Consider the following 22,199-nt stretch of genomic DNA (forward strand, 5'->3'; position numbering starts at 1 on the left):
AGGTCTGTGAGAGAGAAGATGGCTACACAAATCTGGGCTAGAATTAAACAACACTTTTGGTTGTTTCTCACCTCTTGTGTTTTAAACAAGACCTGTAACTTGTAGATGAGTGGAGCTTGATCATCCCACAGGTTTTAAGAGGTGTGTTTTAATGTGGCACAGCCCACGGCTTGCCAGTGCCACTGAAGTTGCCATCTTCATGCCTCGTGAAATAGCTGATGTTCAGGCTTGGCTGAGCAAGTGGAGATGTTTCTGAGCTGACTTCAGCAATCTTTCTGTAGGGCAGCAGTTGGCTTGCAACTGATGAAGCTGAGTAATCAGGAGTTTGTGGCTAAAATTGGAGCCCTGCACCTGAAGCATGCCATGGGCAGGAATGTGTTTCATTTGGAGTTGGTAGGAAGGATCATAGAGTTAAATAATTTTGTATCTTTTGTTCTGAACCTGATCAGTTGCTGGGCAAGGTGAAACAGCCCAAGGCAGATGACCTTTAAATGTTGCTCCATGTGCCTGTATTTATTGACCTTTCCTGGGAGTTTTGTTTTTCCTGTGGCAGCCTAAGCACTCAGGATTTAAACTTTACTGGTGATTAAGAATAATAGAATAACTAATAGTCTTTAATCTTTACGAGAAAAGTACTTCAACTGTCAGTTTCATTAGGGACTGTTTTCTTTTTGCTGAAATATCTGAACTTTGCAGAACTTTGGGCATGATCAATTCTTTTTCTCTTCAATTTTCTAAAAGCGCTTCAAACTTTTCTTTGTGGCACTGATTTCAAAATCTTCATTCAGGATCTCTCACTGAATCCTTTGCTCCTTTGTGAAGTTTTTCACAGTCCAAGTTTATCGTCATAAACTGCATTATGTGACTGTAATCTGCTGCCTCCCTCTGCACACAAGCTATGTGAAGCAGTCAGAGGGCTGTGATGATGTGCCACCAGCTACACACAGCAGGCAGGAGAGTGTTTATTGATTGTTAGAGAATTCTGCTTCTCAGTTTCTGCTGTTCAGGGACTCAGGGATTTTGAGTCATGATTTTGATGGTTTCCTCTTGAAAAAATGGATATTTTGCGTAGCCTTGTTACTACATAATAGCTTTAAAATAAAAGAAGGGAGAGGAGAAAAAACAATCTAGATCATCTCCTCTGCAAAAATTAATCATTTGACCAATGTTGCAATCAAGCCTCTGTTTATGAGTGCATTTTTTATATGTGCAGAATAAAAATCTCATAATGCAAATATTTGCTTCTATTTCTGTCAAGTACAAAGTCCTGTTTCATAACAAGAAGAATCTGGGAGCTTCTCATTTATGTTGAGTATTTCTTCTAGTCTGAGGACCCAGACTGGGGCAAAATTTCTACATAGCTTAAAGCTACTGAGACCTAAAAAGCATAGAGTATTTTGTGCTGGAAGGGACCTTTACAGGTCACCTAGTTTAACCCCTCTGCAGTGAGTAGGGACTCCTTCCACTAGATCAGGTTGATCAGAGCCCCATACAGCCTAATCTTGAATGTTTTCAGGGATGGGAATCCACAACTTCTCCAGGTGACCTGTGCCAGTGTTTTACCACCCTCACAGTGAAAAATTTGTTCCTTATATCCAGGCTAAATTTACCTTTTTTTATTTTTAAACCATTACTCTTTGTCCTGACTCAACAGGCTCTGCTAACAAGTCTGTCCCCATCTTTCTTATAATGCCCTTTAAGTATTGAAGGGCTGCTCTAAGCTCTCCCTGGATCCTTCTGTTTTCCAGGCTGAACAACCCCAAGTCTCTCAGCCTTTCCTCAAAGGAGAGATGCTCCAGCCCTCCCATCATTTTGTGTCCATGCCCTGGATGTGCTCCAAGAGGTTCATCTTTCCTGTGCTGAGAACTCTAACTCTCAGTAGGCGCAGAATAATGGAGCTATAAAAAGCTGCCAAACTTAGATGAGCTGTAAGAAAAGCTTTATTTCTAAAGATACACAAAGGGAATTACATAAGCTGTGGCTGATGAGGTGTGTCTGAAATGTTGACACAGTTATCAGGTGACTGGCATTTCATTCCTCTTGCCACTGATGGAGCCCTGCTCAGCATTAAAACCTATAGAAGCTATTCTGCTTTTTCTTGGAAGTGTGGGTTCCTCCTTTTTAGGAGGCAAAATAGGCAACAAAAATATTTTGGCTCTGTGGAAATGAAAGCTTTGTATTGAACAACTATCCATCTTAGCCAGTAATGGGAAGAATTGAGAAAATATTTTCCTTTTTTGTTTCTATCCATCTAACTTGCAAGCTTCTAGCTCCTTTTAATGCCATGGAGGTGAGCTGGCAAAGCTGTTGTGATGTTTTTTGTCACTATGAATCTGGCAAAACTTCTTCTATAGTCAGGAAACTGTGAAGTGCAGTGTCTTTGCTCCTTGCTGTGGAACTTGTACTAGATGATCTGGACTTTTTGGGCTGATCTTGTGCCCAAAGACTAAAACTCCCATAAGCAGCAACAGGGCAGAATTAGGTATGTAAACAGTGGAAAACAGAGAAAGGTAGGCCTGTTGCTCTTCATATGGGACAGCATTTTTAACTGCTGATTTTATTTTTAATCATATATTTAATGAAATGTGAAGCAAATGAAAGTTTGAATAAAATAAAATGAAACTTTAAAAGGAAAAAAAAAAAGGTGAGAGGAAGGCAAAGATATTCCAAATATACACAGAAGAGGGAAAAGAAAATCCCATTTTGATTGTAAAAAGGATTATGTGCCATGGTGGTTATTTGTACACACAGAAATAAATGCCAGGCTTAGATTCTAATCAGCTCTTTAGAGCAACAGAGCTAATCTATGAATAATGATCCAGCATATCAAACCAGTGGGTTCTCCTAACAGCTATCATTGAACTCTACCCAAGATATTTGGAAGCAGAACATCAAAAATGAATGTCATCTGCCAGCAGCCAGATCACTACCAGAGCTAAAATAGCCCTGGCCATGCAGCTCATGATGTGTGATGCACAAGTGGTGCAGATCTGCTTACTGTGGGTGTTGCAGTGCTGGGCTGGTTTGGACCAGCAGCCCTGCATCACAGACCCCAGCACTCAGCTCTGGGCCACAGAGAAAAGATTATGTGTTAGAAGCATATTTAAATTATATTTGCAAGTAATACTATGAGATATGCAGGACTTAGGCAATCACTGTTGTTAGTTTTTGTCTGAGTATCACAGCAGGTGTAACAAAAGCATATGATTTGAGTGAGGTCATTTACCCCTTTTCTTCTCTGATGTAATCACAGGGTAGGTTGAGAAATGTGTTATGCTCTGCATTTGAAAACCATGCACTTGTATTTGTACATTATAAGTGTATAATAATAATAATAATTTTAAAAGGTTCCCCTACAGGCAAAAGCATGTTTTACTGTGTTTTGTAGAATTATAAAAGGTAGCTTTTAAATCTTTCTACTATTCTTTCTGCTGTGTTGCCTCTGTTAGTGAAGTCTCTGCATTACAGAGGATTGCAGCAGGAGGCTTCAGAGTTTCAGAAATAATAGAATATGATGTATTGAAATGGAAATTAAGACAACCTTAAAGATGGAAAAATCACTTAATAACAAAATAATTTTTGTTTTTGTTTTTTGTTTGTTTTTGTTATTATCTCAGGCTCATTTCTTTATCTAATCAAAGCTGATTCTTGTAGTTATTTGTTGTCTTTTCTATCATTTCAGTGATACTTTAACAGTGTCCCACATCCAATTTAATTTCACACATCAAACTTCTGTTTGCATTTTTGCATCTTTGTCAAGTATAATCCAATATTTTCTTAAATGCTGTGGGATGTTTTTTCTCTTTCAAAAATGAAATCTTGACCATGTTTTTTATTTCCTCCCCTTCCTTCTACTTTTATATACTTCCTATATTTTGTCAAGTTTCTGTTTCTTGTAAATTCTAAAATTTTCTGTTTTCTTTTAGGGAACAGCAGTATTACAGTCTGGAGTCTTACCAGCTATATCAGGTAGGAGCCATTTAATTATTTGCTTTATTTAAGGATGATGTTTAAGTCTCAAATTGTGATGAGAGAAACAGATTTATGGAAGCAGAACTGAATATTATATTGAGAGGTATCCTGTTTGTGATTGGTTTTGCTGCTGCAATTCATGACTGGCAATTATGAAATATATTGCAATCTGTAGTAACTTTGGTTGCAAAGATTAATATATTTGTTTTTCCCTTCCTTTTGTTAGTCCAAAGAGGTTGAAAGTTGTCAGTTTCTATATGAAGCTGTTAGTGCTTTTTCTACTTATTCAAAGAACACCAAGAAATTTTTCTTTTCAGGCTGCATTAACACCAAAGGGAAACTTGATTTATATGTTTGGTGTGTATAGCCAGTTTCCTAAATAACACAAACCCTCAGGAATGAGTCTTTACCAGAAACAACTTGAAGATGCTTCTCTCATGTCAGTGAAACTATTTATTGACCAACAAAATCACTAATGAGAGGACACTGAATATCTGGCCTGGAAAGGTTATTTAGGCAAAGGCACTGACCATCTTTGTGTTGTAAACTTCCTTATCAGTACAATGTGCTGGTCACCCAAATTCCCTGTCTAATGCAGGCAAACTGGTCTGGCACCTTCAAATTATCATTTTACTTTAAAGAAAACCTTTCATAAGCATTTGGTTTTGTGTGTTCTCTCTTCATCTGAGAACTTGGAGAGATCTGTGCAAAGAATTTGGTTAGTATCTTAAATGCCTTTCCATTCCTTGAATAGTTTATCTGATAATTCATCAGATCCATTGAATTTCACAGGTTGCCCACCTCCAATAGACACAGAACAGCTCTTTGGGCTTGGGTTTCTTTATTGCTTTTAAAAACCTTGGCAAATACCTAAAGCAGTTTAGCTGATGGATACTTGTGTGAACAAATCCAGTAAGATACTCAGGATCAGGAGGTGTCTCTGGGGAAGGTTAAAAGTAATTCTATTCCTTTGTCTGTCTTAGCAGGAGAAAATCCAGAAGCATTTAGCAGATCTTGTTGCTAGTTATTCCACTCAAGTCAGTGGAATTACTTGTGATTTATAGAGGTGTAAGTGGAAGCCCAAACTGGATCATTAATTTTATCTTTCCTTCTGGTACTCAAGTTTCTAGTCCTCCACTCAAACCAAGGAAACCAACACTTATGATTAAAGGGTGTGTAAATATAGGGAAACTTGGGTCTATAGTTGCATGTGGTGGGCAGAATATTATTTCTGTATTAATTTCAGTGTCAAGTTAATTGTGGATGCAAACAACATCTCACAAAAACCTTAATATCAGACTATTTATGCATATGAGGGGGTTAGCTGTTTTGATAAAACCTATCAAGAAACAAACTGGAAATACAAAAATCTATGACAGATTTGTATATAAAGAGAAAGAGAAGATATAAGACTGAAGATATTTGAACAGGTGGGTTTTATTGTCTGGTGCACTGGGAAAATATCATTTAAGAAAAGAACTCTTGCAGGAATAAGTATAAATGCTTAAGGCAAATGCAGCATCTAAGGCTAGTGACTGAAGTTTTCTTTTTGGAGTTTCACATCTCAAATGCTTCAACAGATCAGTGCAACTTTATTCTTCAATTCTAAAATTATTTTTCAGAATACAAAAGAAGCTGAAATCTTCTATGTCTCATTCCATTTTTGTTGTCCTTAGATAATTAATTTTAAAGTTTTGCTTTTCATACGTGTTAAAATTTCAAGGATAACTGAACTTGGGATTGCAAAGCTTTCAAAATAATTCTGCAGCATTTGAATCTTTAAGTCATTAACTGAAGTTCCCAGGGTGCTGAGCAGTCATTCACACTGTTCTGTTGGACTAAAGGAGCTGCATTAGAACTTGTCTATGTTCCTCTGTTGTGAGAGATTATTAGCCATTGTTAAGAATAGCATCAAGGCACACTACTTTGAGGTAACTACTTTCAAAACCTGTATTGTGCATCTACATGGCAAGATACCTCTGCTAGCATGGATGTTGTACAATGACCCAATATCCAGTTATAAAATTTCCTAGTGTTGCTGTTCACGTAGTCACAAACATTTATTTTTTATCACAGAGATATTTTCATTCAAATACACTGTAGAATGCAAGCCCACTCCTTCCTGGGCTACAGGTGCCCACATGCTCTGTGCAATATTTTTGCTCTCAAATGTCTCAGTTCTGTGGCAAAACATGGAATTAAACAGTCAGGGATCAATTGTTTACGTATTTTTCAGTTTATTGGTAGTGAATGTGGGTATTCTTTTTCTATTTTAGTTAGATATGCTGAGCAACAGAATCCACAACTTTACAGAAATGTGTTTCATTCTAATGGCAAACAGAAAAGTGTTCTAAATATGGCAACAATTCTAAGTTATATTACTAGATGGAGAAAAACAAGTTGGGGTGAATCATTTAATTCTGGTTTAAATAATTTGGTTGCCTTTGTTATAAATAACTTTGTAAATATTGATTAGAAAGAGAGACTGAATTAGATTACTTGAGTTTGTAGGAGGAAAATGTTCCCTTTGTTGTCATAGCTTTGTACTACAGATAAAGGTAAGGGATTCTTTGGAGTTGTATGATGTGGCAATGTGTGCTCTGAAGTATAATAGACTGAATTTATAGTTATGATGGACCTCAAAATACCATGACAGGATAGAGGTTCAAAAATATGATTCAGATTTCCTGATTTCTGAGACTGCTGGGTTCTGGAGACACCTCAGTTCAGTACATTTTGTGTAAGCAGTTCTCATGGGACCTGTGCAGAGACTCTCATAACTGCTTCAGAAATCCTGTAGCTTGATGTAGTAGTTGCAATTTTAGACATATAGATTTAGGTCTTTTGTTCAGGAGCTGCTTATGTGCTCTGAGTTAAGGGATCATGAATAAGATACACATTTAGTGTTGAGAGGTGAAACAAAAGACAGCACATTCCTTCACAGAACGGTGAGCTGAAGAGTTTGTCATTATCTTCATTATCTTTCTGGTACTATAAACCAAAATATTGTAGGAAAAGAAGGGCTGAAAAATCTGTCTAGCTAGAGCCTCTGCCCTGAGGTTTGGATGTACTTCTGTGTATGTCTGACAGGTGTTTATTTAACGTGTTCTGCAGGGAGAATCCTTAATCCACCTTGAATCAACCAAAGTCCTTTGCTATTCTTACATTTAGAATTTATTTCCTAGCAGTTGTGCTATTTCAATTGTAATTTAGGCCTCCTACTTAAATATTGTTCTCCTTTCTATTCCATTGCAACAGCTTAGATAAGGAACCTCCAGCTCTTACTTCTAAGGGCACATGATTTCCTTCAAAATATTTGTGTTTTCTCAGTTGAGTAGAACTCTGTCACAGCAATCCTGTTTTATGAATGATGTTTAAACCATGAGGCTGTTTTGTGTGGAGGGGAAATGCCACTATTTTTGTCCTTAAGGAAATGTCACTATTTCTGTCCTTAACTGCCAGCCCCTCCCAAATGAACTGAGCAGTCTGAATCCCAAGACTCCTATTTAGAGAAGGGAAGCTGGGAGCTGGAATAGCTTGCAGAAGTGCTTAGGGACACTGCAGTCCCTGGAGGAGGCATTTCATGCCAGCTCTGTACACCACATTTCAGAAACTTTTGTCCTTTCCCAGTTCCCACAGCAGGGCTGGTTGCCTGGGCATTGCCAGGAGCAAGGCACAGCCCTGAGCATTTCAACACCCAAACTGAACTTCCCTAGGGGGAGATCTGATCTCCCTGAACCTCTGTGTCACAGGCTTTGCAAAAACTGGTAATGGAATGGGCAAGTAACAAATATGCCCCCGGGAAAGCAGTGCACTTTCTTTTTTATTTTTCTTCTTTTTGGACTTGTAAATTGTCTCTCTTCTTTCCCATTTTCCCCCTCATTCCATAGGAGCACATTCATCAGGATTGCAACAGACACTCTTGCTCTCTGACAGCCTCTGTGCTTGCAATACTAAACCTGGACAATGCTTGATGGGAAATGTTCTGAGAGGATGAATTAAGGAATAAAATAAAACAGTGGTGTGGATTGGAATTCGGCTGAAATATCAGCTGAATGCTGATTATGATCACTGTATCTCTATTAAATTTTTCTTGGGTAAATAGGGACTTAAGGCAAACCAAAAGAAAGAATAAAATTAGGTATGTAACAGGTACTGGAAAAGAAGTCAGCTGTCTGACTGCTTAGCTTTTATGATGGAAAAATAGGTGCTTTTTTATGCATTTTAAAATTTATTTCAACTTTTTTTTCAATTTCTTTTTTGTGTGTGACCTTCATTCCTGGCCTGGGTAGTTCCTGAGCTTCAGATGTATCAAGATTTTAGAAGTAAATGTATGTAAAGCATCTTTGGAGGTGTATTTTTCAAAAAAAAAAGCCCAGACACTGAATTTCCTGGCACAGGAAAATTGTAAGAATTCTATCTCAACACTTTTGCATTTTTAAGGATGGGAGGCTGGGCTGAAAATGGCCCACAGCATGGGAAGATGGATAACAGCTGGAGGTAGTTAGATCCTCTGTGATTTTTTCCACACACTAAATAGGCACCTTGAGGAGCAACAAACAGTGAGCTTGAATGCATTTCTAAATTTGAAGGATTCTACCACTTCTGAAGTGTTAGAGAGACAGGAGGCATTTCTGAATAGGGTGAAATCTGTAGAGCAAGTAAGCATTTTTAAGTATCCCCTTCAGCTTTTATGTCTTACAGATATTGCCATTTGCATAGCAGAAAATATATGAAATTACTTTGAAAATTGAGGAGAACAAACAGGGAAGTTTTGTAGGGCAAACATACAGCACCAGGAAGTCTCCTATTACATTTACCTGAAACAACCTCCTGGTGTACTTGCCGTGTTTCTCTTGCCAATCAGTCTCTTTAGCCTTTGGATGCTCTTTTAAATAAGGTGTCTGTTTTCAAAGGAGGAGATGGGAATGCTGTTTGGCTGAGTGGGTCAAAGTTCTTCATAATAAAGGTAGTTTTAATTCCACAAGAAGGAATTTATCACAGAATGTGGTGTTTTCTTCTGTCCTGACTCCTTGTCAGGAAATTTAATAGCCCAGATGACCTGAAGAGTGTGTGACAAGCCCCTTGAAGGCAGAGTAGAGGCTGGGCAGTGAGAAGTGATCAGTGCTGTGTGTGTCTCCTCACTGCTCATGTCATGATAGGTCTCAAGATCTGAAAATGTAAACTGCTGGGTTTAGTTTGTAGTTTATATTCCATCTTCCATCTTTCCTCTGTTTTTTTTCCCCTTTTTTTTCATGGCTCTTTCTTCTAGCACAAGTGCTGTACACTGTCCTTATTTTTGAAGAGAAGGCATAAAACAATGACTATAAAGTTAGCAAAATGTTTCAAATAGTGATTGTCTTCATTGGGCCATGTTAAATTTTTGGGTCTAATCATATGTAGGAATGCAAAATATCCTGCAGATTGTTTTAATTTTGTCACATTTTGAATACCTTCTTCCTCTTACACATCGAGGGAAGTAGAACAGAAATAACTCTTGATGAGATAGTAAGTTCTGACAAAGACTTGAGCGAGTCAGCCACACAGAACTGGATGGCAGGGGAAATGGATAAAAAAAAATTCTTAACAATCCTTTGTAAAATGAAAAGAATGATGGAAGGGAGTGTCTGTCTCCTGCTGGATACTTTATTTGCTCAGAATTGTATCTTGCTAACTTGCTTTTTCCATTCCTGCAAGTGTATTCCTAGGATTCATAAATAAGGAACAAACCAGTTTATACAGTAGCTAAAAAGAATCAGGAAGAAAATATCTAGGCTGATCTCTGCTGATATGTGTTTACACGATGCAGTTCAAAGCTTCAAAAAAATTCCTTGAGAGATTTGACTATGTAAATATTTGTTAGTTGCCAGATTTGAAAATGAGGAGAAGGCAACAGGTCAAATCCTGAAACATTAACATAGTTCTTTTAAATAAGCTCTGAATGGGAAAACTTAAACTTGACCATAAATGGATTAGAATATATTATTGTTTTAAATCTCCTTTCCTGTCCATTTCACAAATCCTAAAAATGTTGCTTAAAAATCCACATTTCCTCTGGCATAATTTCTGCTGAATTGCAATAAGTTTTTGAGGGAATAAGAAAAAACACCCCAAACTAATTTTGTGATAAAGCTGAAATTAGCATAAGGCTGTAATCTTTTTTCAAAGTAAGGTGAAGCTTTCAGCTTCATGAAACATATTCTGACATTCTTAATGCAGAGACATGATGTACTGATGTGAGAAAAATGAAGATCAGTTACAGTGAAAATATAAGTAAATCAGCTAGCCCAGGGCTGTCCTATTTTTGCATTTATTTTTATCAGCAGTCTTGCCAAAAACAAAATTTCAAATAACATTTTTAGTTGTTAAGTCCTCACCAGAGTATGTAAAGGTTCTACAATCTGATCTCATTTGTTAAAATACAAAATCAGATTCTCAGTATAACATACTTTAAAATTTATTTTTGTAGCCTTGATTACCCTGTGCATACTTCCATGGACACAAAGACAACCAACTAAAGGTTTTAGTTTGGCTGTGCCCTTCTGAAATAGTTTTTCATTAGTGTTTTCATCCATTGTCCTCATTAAGTGAAATAATGAGTGGGTTTTTAAAATTTATTTTATAAAACTGTAGGATTAATTTTAAAAGCTTGGGAATTCTTAGATTTAAAAATAAAATTGTATGTAAATTTTATACAGGAGAAAAAAAAGGAATTGCCATTTTCTTTCAATTCCCAGGCCATGCAGTTTTCTTAGCTATTTCAGCATATTTGTCTCACAGAATCTCCACATTACATAAGAGCTGTGGTAATTTTTGGACGCTATTTTAAAAACAATTTGCAGCGCAGTGTCTCACCTGCTCGGAGACTATTCATCAGCTCAGAATGGTGTTAATTTTGTATCAGAAGGCAGCAGCACATGGCAGAGCCCCCTGTCACCCGTGGCAGGGTTACTCATCCTCTCAGCCTCCCACCTCATCCCTCCTCGGCGCCATCCTCTTGCACAAGAAGTTCCCTCACAGTTATTCATGCCAGGAAGTAAATGCCACTCAGCTCGATGCAGGTGCCCCAGTGATGCCAGCAGAGAGGAGAGATGCAGGGCTGGGTGGGGTGATGTAACCCAGCACCCAGCAGGTGGGAATAGGGCTGGAGAGTTAGAGGAGGAATGTGTGTGTGCAGACAGACCACACGGCATGGGAACCACCCTGCAGGTTCCTGAGGTGATAGCTCTTGTTTCCTCCAGTTTCCCCAGCACAGCTTCCTGCTGGCCTGGATCAGGCTGGGGAAAGGAGACTGGCTGTGCCATCTGGTGTGCCCATGGTGATGCTTTCCTGGCTGGAGCAGTGGGAGGGTGTTTCACAAGAGCCTGCTGTGAGCTGAACGTGCTGATTCCATCCCCATGGAAGCCAAATCCCTCGTGTTCCCTTCCTCCTGGCCTGGTGTTTCCACTTCTAAACATGGGTGGTGGACTGCTGAAGGGTGGCACAGCTTTCTCATCCACTCAAATAGGTACTGGATACAGCCTGATCAGATTGTAGGAACATTTTAAACTTTGATGTTGCTAAAGCTACGTTATGGATTGCAAAGGCAACTCCCCACTCAGTTCTCATTGCCAATTTACTTCTTAGTTCAAGACAGCTTTCCCTGTGAGGAAGGTAACACCCACCACAAACAGGGAGGGACAGCATCCTTAGGTTTTACAGAAAACATCCTTTCTTTCTAAGGAAAGAAAACAACAAAATTAGATTTTTATGCCGCAAACTCAGGAGAGAGAATTTAGCAAAAATTTTTTTTTAAATTGCCTAAATGAAGAACAATGACTTGTAATTTTCAGTGTTTTGGTTTTTTCTAGATGTTTCAGAAATATCTACTAAAGATGCAACAGGTGTTTAGATTTAATGTGAATCTCTGTGTTTGAAAACAGGTGGTGCTTCTGTCATGGCAGCTTCTGGGTCTTTGAAAGTACATAGAGGGCACAGTCTCCAAGCTGGTAAGTAAAAGGGATTAAGAGGTATGTGTGTGTGCATGTAAATTGAAACTAATTTAAACTTAAATTATTTTAAACTTCAGAAAACATTAAAGGTAATGCATGATTTGATTCCCTATTGTAAGGCTTACGTATTTCTTTGGGTTTTTTTGCTTTGAGGAGTTTTTGTCAGAAAGGCATTGACAGATGGGATAAGTTTAGAAGAGGCAGTGACAGATGAGATAAGTGACAGAGTATAAGCAGTAATCTTATTCACAGCAGTAAAATGCTGCCATCACTTTAACAAAGGGCACCCACCAAAAACAATTCACCTCAGGCCATGAGAAAGCCTATACCCTAACAATGATATGCTGGGATAAAACACCCACCATATTTAAATATACTTCTTCATGATAATGGAGGAAAAAAACACTGCCAGAAAATAGAATTATGTGTGTTTGTCATTCAAAATTAATTGCCATGTGTTCATTCTATGGACACAGCATTTTTACTTGCCTGGTTTGAAGTGGGGTGGAGTCTGAGATCATGAAGAAATGAACATGGGCATCTTTTTTCAGCTTCATGCTTGGGAAAGACCAATGATGTTGTGCAGCCTGGCGTCTTGTAAAGATGGTGATTTGCACTTGGAAAGCAAACTTGTCTTTGTAAGGGCTAGCTTAAGCATTTTCTATGGTTTTTCAGAAATCAAGAGGTTTTCCATCATGCTGGAGGTGGAATTTTTAACAAGAGTCTTCCAGATGCTCCCAAGATCACCCACGCATTGCTCCCTGATTCATGCATTCCAGATAGCTCTGCTCCCACAGTGATGTACAGCACAATGCACTCTTGACTTCAGTGGCCTTCAGTGTGAATAGTTGTTAAAGTGACCTGAAGTTTATTTCCTTGGTGTCAGGAAATGCTGACATCACCATTACAGAATAGTCAGCACTTGCCACTGTTTATGCTTTCTGAGATTATTCTGTATGATTGTTTAGTTTAGAAGGTTACAAATCAAAACCAGAAAAGCACATGCTTTGATGATGTTGTACAAATTCCAAAGCCATTAACTGAGTTCCTATATTCTAGGTCCTAAAGGTGGACATGAGATGCTAACACTTCCTTCAGAACCTGGAACTCCAACTAGCTCTGAGGAACCTGGTGAGTACAGATTTTTACATCAGAGGTCACTAACACCTCTTGTTTCTTTTTCATCTTCCTTTTGTTTTTAATTGTTTAGATCTCTTCTAAGTGTTATTTTTGAAGTGCTGCCCTTTGAACATGTCAGTTTTACATGCTCACACACACACACTTCTCTTTGGGCTGTATTTATAGTGCTGGTTTTCTTTCTGTGTTATTACTTGTCCATTTCTGAGAGTGATGCCTATATTGGGTAGAAAATAGGAATAACTAACACTTGCTGAAAGAAAGGCTGCAACACCAGTTTCAAATATAACTTTCTTCTTCCCTCCCCAATTTTTCCCCTCAGTTGAGGGCCATTGAATTTTCACTTTTACTCTTCTGCTGTAACCTGCTTAACTGTCTTTTTTGATTCCTACATTTTCCCCCTTTCTCTTCAAGCAATCATGATATTCTACCAATTCTTTCAGAATGTTGTAACCGTGCATTGTTGTCTGTTTTTCTCTCAAATCCTCCTCTTGTGTCACTTTTTTCAGAAGGGGCAGTAGGTTATTCAGCTGATGTCCCTACACCAGATCGTCCCCACAGTGAGACAGCCACCTATGTTAATATTCCTGTCAGCCCTACTTCCAAAAAACAGCTTCACTACATGGAACTGGAACTTCAAGAATCTAGCACAAGCATAAGAGGTAAGGAAGTCTATGATACTTTTTAAACAGCAAAGGATATGCAGAATATATGGGGTTTGGGGAATCCTGCTTTCATATCAGGAGCAGCTGAGGGAGCTGGGGGTGTTCAGCCTGGAGAAAAGGAGGCTCAGGGGGATCTTATTGCTCCTACAATTATCTGAAGGAGGGTGTAGTCAAGTGGGGGTCAGCCTCTTCTCCCAGGTAACAGCAACAGGAGAGGACATGGCTGCCCCTCAGACTGCCCAAGGGGAGGTTCAGGTTGGACATCAGGAAGAATTTCTTCACTGAAAGAGTGGTTAAGCATTGGAACAGGCTGCCCAGGGATGTGGTGGAGTCACCACCCCTGGAGGTGTTCAAGAAATGACTGGATGTGGCACTTAGTGCTGTGGTTTGGTTGATGGTGGTGCTTGGTCAAAGGTTGGACTCCATGATTTGGAGGTCTGTTCCAACCTTAATGGCTTTTGCTAACAGAGGTGTTGAACCCTGGCATGTTTGTGAGGCACTTCTTTTAATTGGTATCTCCTCCTGGAAAAGATTTTTGGGTAATGAAGTTCTGTAAGATGTTGCATCCCTTTGACAGGTGATTGTATGTGCTCTCCTTCCAAAGTGAACATTTCAAACTCTGGAGTTTGAAAAACAGTAATTTTCTTGTGTTCTCAAGATTTTCATCTCATATTAGGATTACACTTAGCTCATCTTTGTTTCTTGGCTTCAGAAGCAGGGCTGTGGGTGTACAGGGCTTGCTCCTGAAGACACTGGCTCTGGAGCCATGCAGCAAATGATTCAGAACAGAACACAGTGTTCTCCTATCTCCTCTCCATGAGGGTGTGTGAAAGTGCTACAGAGAGAATGCCAGCCCAATTATTTAATTTTTCCTTATTTTTCTTTGGTTTTTTTTTTAATTTATTCTTCTTTTTTGGGTCATGTATTTTGCTTCTAATGTTTAACTTGGACAATTAGCACATAAGCATGCAACTGATGTGCCATGTGCTCTCATTTAGAGATGCAGTCCTCACTACAGACAGCCCCTCATCAGAATGTGGCATTTAATTGCTCACATTTGGTATTGATGGGTTTTCCATCTATAGTTCTCAGCTGTTAAGATTTTAATTTTTATACTTTGAATTTCAGAAATTTTATTGACTTTGAAATGCTAGCACTTTTCCTGTTGGTATTTCTTAATGTTTATATGGTTTTAGTTAGGTAATTCTAAGCTTCTCCCAGACCTTAATGTAGTTCTTTCTACAACATCCTGTTGAAATTTAAAAGCAGTATTTTCTCTTCATTTTAAAGACAATGAACCAAGGCATTATAAATGAAGAGTTAAATGCTATACATTTTCTTAAATGTCAACTACCCTCCCAGTCTCAAATTGTGTAACTTTAAAGGTGCCTTTAATGGCCATAAATATTTTATTATTTTCATGTTAAAGTTCTCCCAGCCTCTAGACTCTATGTCTGCACCTATACAGAAGTATTTTACTTCTGAAAAGACTGAGCAGCTTTTGTCTCCCCTATTGCCAAAAAAAATGAAGTGAGAAGTGTCATTCTGTGTGAGGCTGAAGGTGGTTGCTCTGGTAAACATTCACAGGGTGCCTAATCCAGACAAAGAAGAACACTACCAGCTGCCACAAGGGTTTCTGCTCAAGTATCAGATGTTAATTTCCTGATTCATAGCTTGGTAAGGAAGCCTCCAGAAGTGGGAGAGCCAAATTCAGTTTTGACTGGGAGTGATAGGGGTGGAGATTCAAACCTGGGCAGAAATGCAAGTGGTCCATTTGCTTACTAGAAGAACACCAGACAACTAAAATATATAGATAACAAAGCTTTCAAAGCGTTCTGTTTTAGTTGTGGTTATCATTTTACTCCCTTGCTCTAAGACCAGACCAAAATCCTCCACAAAATCCGTGGAAGGAGTGCTTCAATAACTTTTCCACCCAGGAATCCTTGAGGAAGGAAGTGTTTCACAGGGCTGGTTTGGTGTTTCAGGGAGCGGATCGTCGCGCTACGCCCAGATCGACATCGCGGCCACCGAGACGGCGCACAAGGTGGGGACACAGCATGCCCAGTGCCGCGAGGAGCGCCTGCAGGAGCTCGAGCACAAGAAGAAAGGAGCTCAGCAGTGACTCGGCTAGGAAAGAGCTTTGTGCTCACCACAAAGTGATGCTAATTCACCTCCAAAAAAAGGTTCACGTCTGTTGTAAAAAGCACTCGCGCAAAATGCTGCCGTTGCTTCTTGCGGTTTTACCAGATTCATTCCGATGTCTTGATTCCTGATTGGAAAGCTGGTAGCACGAGGGGTGTGTTTGGTCTTTCCTTTTGTTTTAATTTGGTTGTGAAGTCCAGATTTTTTTGTCATATGCGATGACAGATGTGTTACCTTTTCCTGTAATTCTAAAATCATGGAGAACCTGGAACCAATATCAGTGTTTATTAAATGGTGGCATTTTCTTTGAAAATAAAGAACTTGAATGTGTGTAGATAAGGGAATGTGTGTGTGTGTGTGTGGTAAGTGTACACATATGTTTGCATATGTATGTATGTAAGCACACATTACTGATAAAATATATGTATATATCTGAGTGTATAAAATATGTAAAACCTCTATTAATATATTAATGGACTCTTACAAAAGCAAGAAAAATCAGTACCTGCTTTTTTTGCAGGTACAGTTTTGTTCAGTTCATATGCTTATTTATGGACATGCTCAACTTTGCCTATGGATAATTCAGTTTTATACCTCACCAAGTCCTGCAGCTTTGGCTTAAGTTGCTCAGATTTAAAAGCTGTAGTGTCAGGGATGCATATGTGTATGCAAATAAACAAGAATACACAAAAAACTACTTAATTATGTCTATAAACCACAGTAATGTGAAGGGGCATTTGGGTGCTTCTGTTCTTAAAAAGCCTAGGTCAAACCATAAGTTTGATTTTGTAGTTGCTGAGTATCTGTAATTCTTAGCAATTTCCCTGGAGTTGAAGATGTGTGTTGCTTTCAAAATCAGGTCTCAGGTTTCTCACGAAGAGTATATTAAAATGAAGGTATTTAAAAGAAACATTCACTTGAAAATTGAGTCTTTTATATTACAAAAGCTATTTCTAATTTCCACCTTATATTCCAGCATCCACCTTAAATCTAAAACTTTTATTGAATAATTCTGTGCTGTCCCTAACAGCATAGAACCAGTTCTGTGTAAGAGGACAGTGTCTCCAGAGATGCTACAGAATTGAGGCACAACAGGATGTTATCTTGTAAAATAGGTTTAACCATGAGTCTGCCACATCTTGCTTTTGTACAGTGAGATTGTATGATTCAAAACCTAGTTTCCCATGCTGTGTTATCTATGTAATTCTTCTCTTCTTTTTCTTGTCCTGATATAAAATGTTATTTAAATAAAATGTTATATAAAATGCTATATAAAATGTTTGCCAGTGACACTAGACTAACAGGGAAATGTACTTATGAAGAAATCATTTTTTTTTCTGATAACATGTCAGCTTTGGGTTCCACAAGTTACTGGGAGTGATATCTTGGGTATTATGATTTTTTGATTGTGTCCTCTTAAGATCCAATATCACAGCCAAATTCTGTTTTCTAGATATGCAATATAATTTCTATTGGTGAGTGGAAGTTTTTTGCCAGTGAGAGTTTCACTAAGTGGCTTAGAATGAGAGGTGGGGTTCTGGTTTTGAGGCAGAATTGAACCTAAAAATTTATTTGAATGTAGCCTTAATAGTAATGTAAAATATCAGAAATCTCTCAAATAAAAAAGGGTTTGAGAGTTGACAGTTGCCATTCTCATCTGTCCTGTGTTCAGATGTATTTTTCTGTTAATCCACCTAACAAATTTCTGAAGGGAAAAGAGATACTTCTTAGGAGATTCTAAGTTTAAAAGATTTTTCTTGACAAGTGAACAGTGGTGATCTGCTTTGTAAACACATACTGAGTACAACTGGAATGGCCTGGGCTTCCTGGGGCCAGGTTTATCTGGCTGAACAGTTCTTCAGTCAAGGTTCCTCCACTGGAGGACTTGCAAGCTTAAATCTCTTATTATGTGACTATTTAACAGTTAAGATGAGCATAGCTTGCCTGATGCATAGAAATACAGTGTTTTCCATGACAGTATATAATGAAATAACAATATTTCTACTGTAAAAATCTGTTTACCAGAAAAATGTATTCCCCAGGGTCTCTATAAAGGTTGCTTTCTGTATGCTGCTTGCATTGTATTTGGGACTTGTAGCACAGGTAATGATTTGACACAATAGTAAATGTCATCAGATTGCTGCTGGCCTCACAAGAAGAATAATGATTAAAAAAAATGGAAGTTGAGCAGGTTGTGAATCTGTGCATGCTCATGGTTCTCTGTGCACGTGTGTTTGTGTATGTCATAGTAATTCCTGTTTCTTTTAAATTTTTTTCTTACTGAATAGGACAAATAGAGCAGATGACTTTCACTTAGTTTTAAATTCACTTTGGATTCTCATGCACTAGGTTATATTAGGAGGCTGAAGCAGGAGGCCAAACCATACTGCTGCATCTGTTAAAAACTGCTTGGTTGTTGTTTTGGTAATATCTTACCTTGGTACCTCCCTGTCAAGTTACAGGCTTGACATTTCTGTTGAAGAAAGTAGAGCTTTCTCATTTGAACAACAGGAGCTCACAGAAATGGAAAACCTTTAAAGGTTTTCCTAAATAAATAGAATCATGTGCCTTCAGCTTCCACTAGTGAGCTGGGGGCAATGGAAATCAAACCATAATCCTGTGAGCAGGCTTGTGCTCACTGTGTAGCTTTCTTGGGTTAACTCCAGTACTGCTGTTGGTGTACAGTTAGGGGATTCTTCACACACCTTGCATAAATTATCTCTCACACTTTTGGAGAGAAATACAACTTGTAACTTCCGATGATAAAAACCCCATTTGCTCATTTTTAGTTTAGCATTCTATCAGAGTCAGATCTCCCCCTGTTCTTACCAGGAACACAAAGTATTAATTACCAGAAGAACAAAACAATGTGATGTGGCTGATACTTCTGAAAGGTGTTCTTGAAGTACTTTAACACAGCAGAAGTGCTCTTGGTGATAAAAACCATGCTGCCAGCAAGTGCAGTGTTTGGGCATGAGCAGCATTAGTGTGCTGTGGATGAACATTTTTCTTTTTTCTTGACAGACCTGCTGCCAAATGGAACTGCTGCTTCAGTGGGGTTTATGGCATTGTTCCTAAGCTGCTGTGGAACAGTTTTATATGCAAATATTTGGCTGATGGAATTTTCTCCAAGGTAATGTGGTGCAGGATGGAGGGGCTGCAGTTTGGAGGGATTTAATTGCCCAACAATGCAAATAGTTGTCTGGGTTTTAATAGCACTCCAGCACCTCATTGTGGAAAATGCCAGTAGGTGTCTTTAGGCATGTAAATGTTTGTGAAAATCTGCCCTGAGAGTTGTTTTTAGCAAATGGCTTGGAAAAATTCCTCATTTTTCCTCTCTGCTGTAAACAAAAGAGTTTTAATTAGTGTAGCTTGGAAAACTATATTTGAATTTGAATTATGAGTGGTTTACATTTTTTTGTGAGATATTGAAACATGCAGCCTTTGGTAAGTTCCTCTTCCAGAATGAGACACATACTTGCTAAAATGAACACAGGAGGAAGACAAAGTACTTAATGAGTAACTGTTAAAACTATATATTTTTTTCAGATGACAATACTGTTATATTTTTATGTCACCTTTCTTTGAGATGATCCTCAGCTCTCCTTTGACCAGCCATACAAACAACATCCGACAATCTAGGTTGAAAAGAAATGTTAGTTTAACATCATACAGCAATAAGAACAAGCAAAGCCCAGTAAGGCTGGGAGAGTTAGAAGGAATTAAAAGGAAGTTTTGTGAGGAGCAGGTCTGCACCAAACACAGCATGAAGAGCTGGGCAAAAGAGGTGAATGTGTGTTCAGGTTTGAGTGCAGCGGGCAGTGCTGGGCAAGTGCTGTGGGCAGTGCTGATCCCATACCTGGAGAAGTAAGGGGAAGTCCCTGAATGTGTCCAGAGAACAGCAGAGCTGGAGAAAGTTCTGGAAGTGCTGTGAGGGGAGGCTGAAAGCTCTGGGTTTGTGTTGTTTGGAGCAAAAGAGGCTGAGCAGTGACCTCATTGCTCTCTGCAGGTTCCTGAGGAGGGGAAGCAGAGAGCAAGGTGCTGAGCTCTTCTCCCTTGTATCCACAGATAGGATGTGCAAGAATGGCTCAAAACTGCACCAGGGGAGGTTTAGGTTGGACATTAGGGAGTATTTCTTTACCAACAGGCTGGTCAAACACTGGAACAGGCTTCCCAGAGAGGTGCTTGATGCCCCAGGCCTGTCAGTGTTGAAGAGACATTTGCCCTTAATAACATGCTTTAACTTCTGGTCAGCCCTGAATTGGTCAGGCAGTGGAACTACTTCGTGGATGTTGCTCCCTCCCAATTGAAATATTCTATTCTATTCTATTCTATTCTATTCTATTCTATTCTATTCTATTCTATTCTATTCTATTCTATTCTATTCTATATCCTATCCTATTCTGTTCTGTCCAATCCCATCCCATCCTAAAGATGGCAGCTTCAGGGTAGCCTCACTCTGAGGCTTAGGACAGTGATATCAGTTGGTCATTGATAAATAAGTTATCAGTTTTCTCTGGAAGGCTGGAATATAAGTGACAGGAAAATACATGTAATCTTGACCTGGATTCTGATACAAGAAATATCCTTGTAAGACAGTGATCAGGTTTAGCAAAGTGCAGCTGCCATGTGAACTTTGAATTTAGTACAAACTTGAGGGTGAGTGAACTTTAAAACTTATATACTTTCAAACGTCTCCCTGCATCAGAGCATCTAGAAATAATTCAAATTTATGATCCCACTGTGTACACAGAGGCGTATGTAATATCACCATTTTACTGAAATAATACGTGTCAACTTATTTGAGGAACGTGCAAGTGGGGGGGGGTTGGATCAAAAGCAGATTTAGCATGACAGTAATTTTTCTCTACACTACATTATATGGTTGTGAAATCCTTAAAAAGAAAAATAAATAAATAAAAAGCCCTAGCATCTGCTATTGTATAAGTTAATTTTACCCATCTGTGGGCTGAGCTGGCAATTTATGGATAGTCCATATACAGAAAATAGAGCTGATTGCATGTTCAGAAAAGAACCTGGTCTTTGGAGTTTTATTATGTAATTAATTGCTCAGATTCATCATCCCCCATGTCTCTGCCACATTTGGAGGATGTACCCCTTGGACTGCCTTTGGCTGCTGTAGCACTTTGGCCTTTTACTTCCCACAGTCAGCAGCACTGGGTACGGATTGGGAAGCCCAGGAAAAAATCTTCCTGGGAATTTGATAAAGCAGGTAGGTGTCAGCAGAGAGCCAGCGAGCAGCAGCTGTGCTTTGCCTGCCCTGGCACAAGGGCAGCCCCAGAACCTTGTGTGTCTGTAAAGTGCATGAAGTGCAGTGACACAGAGAGCACTGGAACCCGATGGGAAGCTGCACCTAATTCTGTGCTCAGCTGCACTGATGTCACTTACAGGGGCTGGGAGATTTGGTAGAGATGCATCAGGTCTGCTGAATGCCCAGGACCTGATCTTGGATTGCTGTGTCTATAGCAGTGACCATAAGTGATGGCTGTGAGAAGGCATTTTTGCAGTGACTGCCCCAGGTGTGCTGCTTTGGAGCTCTGCAGACAGTAAATACCCTTCAGCATGTCTACCTCTGGCCAAGCCCTCCTTCACAGTAGCAACATTTAACAGGCTTAAACCCTTAAACACTCTAATTGCCATTGCTCTGGTTGGGGAATTGCCAAGATGCAAGTTACAGCCTGCAGCTGGCTACATCTGCAGTGTGGACTCTGATGGGAACCCTGTCCCTCTGTCCATCAGCACAGAGCTTGTCCTGAGCAGTGCAGGGAGAGACACAACTAACTGGAGAACAGAAAAACTGGTGGCCAAGCAGAAATGTTGCCAACGTGAAGATGCCAAATAACTGCACCCTGCTCTGTCTCCACTGTAAGTTGTCAAAGCTGAACAGGGTGAGTTGCTCTGTTCCTTGGTTTGAAGGAGCTGATGAGAATTCATGTTTGTCTCATTGTATGCATGTGGCTAAACCTGGTCACTCCTGCTCCTTCTGTAATCCCAGACACATACTGTGGCAGTACTTTGATTTGGAATTCTGACTGTCCTGTTTGGTTACGTTCGCTGTTTTGTTCTTTGAAATATTCTAGGACAGCTGTTTGTACATATGGCATTAAAGTGAGAAGGAAGACAATTCCTAAGAACATCTCTGGAAAATTGTGTTCACATCCTGAATTAATAATCATTAATACTTAGTTTTGCAATTCTGCAAAGAATGAGGGTCAGTTTGTGTGAGACCTGAAACAACAGATTGGTGGCAAGATTTAGTGACACCAACAAA

At 39.1% G+C, this 22,199-nt stretch overlaps 1 protein-coding gene across 4 annotated transcripts in view; it reads left to right on the forward strand.

Annotated features, from left to right (window-relative positions):
- Nucleotides 1-17,543, forward strand: part of DOK7 (docking protein 7) — a 57,715-nt gene extending 40,172 nt beyond the window's left edge. For all 4 annotated transcript variants that reach the window (XM_085059699.1, XM_085059701.1, XM_085059700.1 and 1 more), the window contains 5 exons: nucleotides 3,927-3,969; nucleotides 11,895-11,960; nucleotides 13,023-13,094; nucleotides 13,610-13,762; nucleotides 15,751-17,543. In XM_085059699.1, the coding sequence (XP_084915825.1) occupies nucleotides 3,927-3,969; nucleotides 11,895-11,960; nucleotides 13,023-13,094; nucleotides 13,610-13,762; nucleotides 15,751-15,887 (471 nt within the window). In that variant the 3' untranslated portion in view covers nucleotides 15,888-17,543. The remainder of the gene's footprint in view (nucleotides 1-3,926; nucleotides 3,970-11,894; nucleotides 11,961-13,022; nucleotides 13,095-13,609; nucleotides 13,763-15,750) is intronic.
- Nucleotides 17,544-22,199: the final 4,656 nt, after the last annotated feature.

The sequence above is a fragment of the Lichenostomus cassidix genome, chromosome 4 (assembly GCF_008360975.1).
Source record: "Lichenostomus cassidix isolate B80296 chromosome 4, HeHo_3.0, whole genome shotgun sequence".
Lineage (NCBI taxonomy): Eukaryota > Metazoa > Chordata > Aves > Passeriformes > Meliphagidae > Lichenostomus > Lichenostomus cassidix.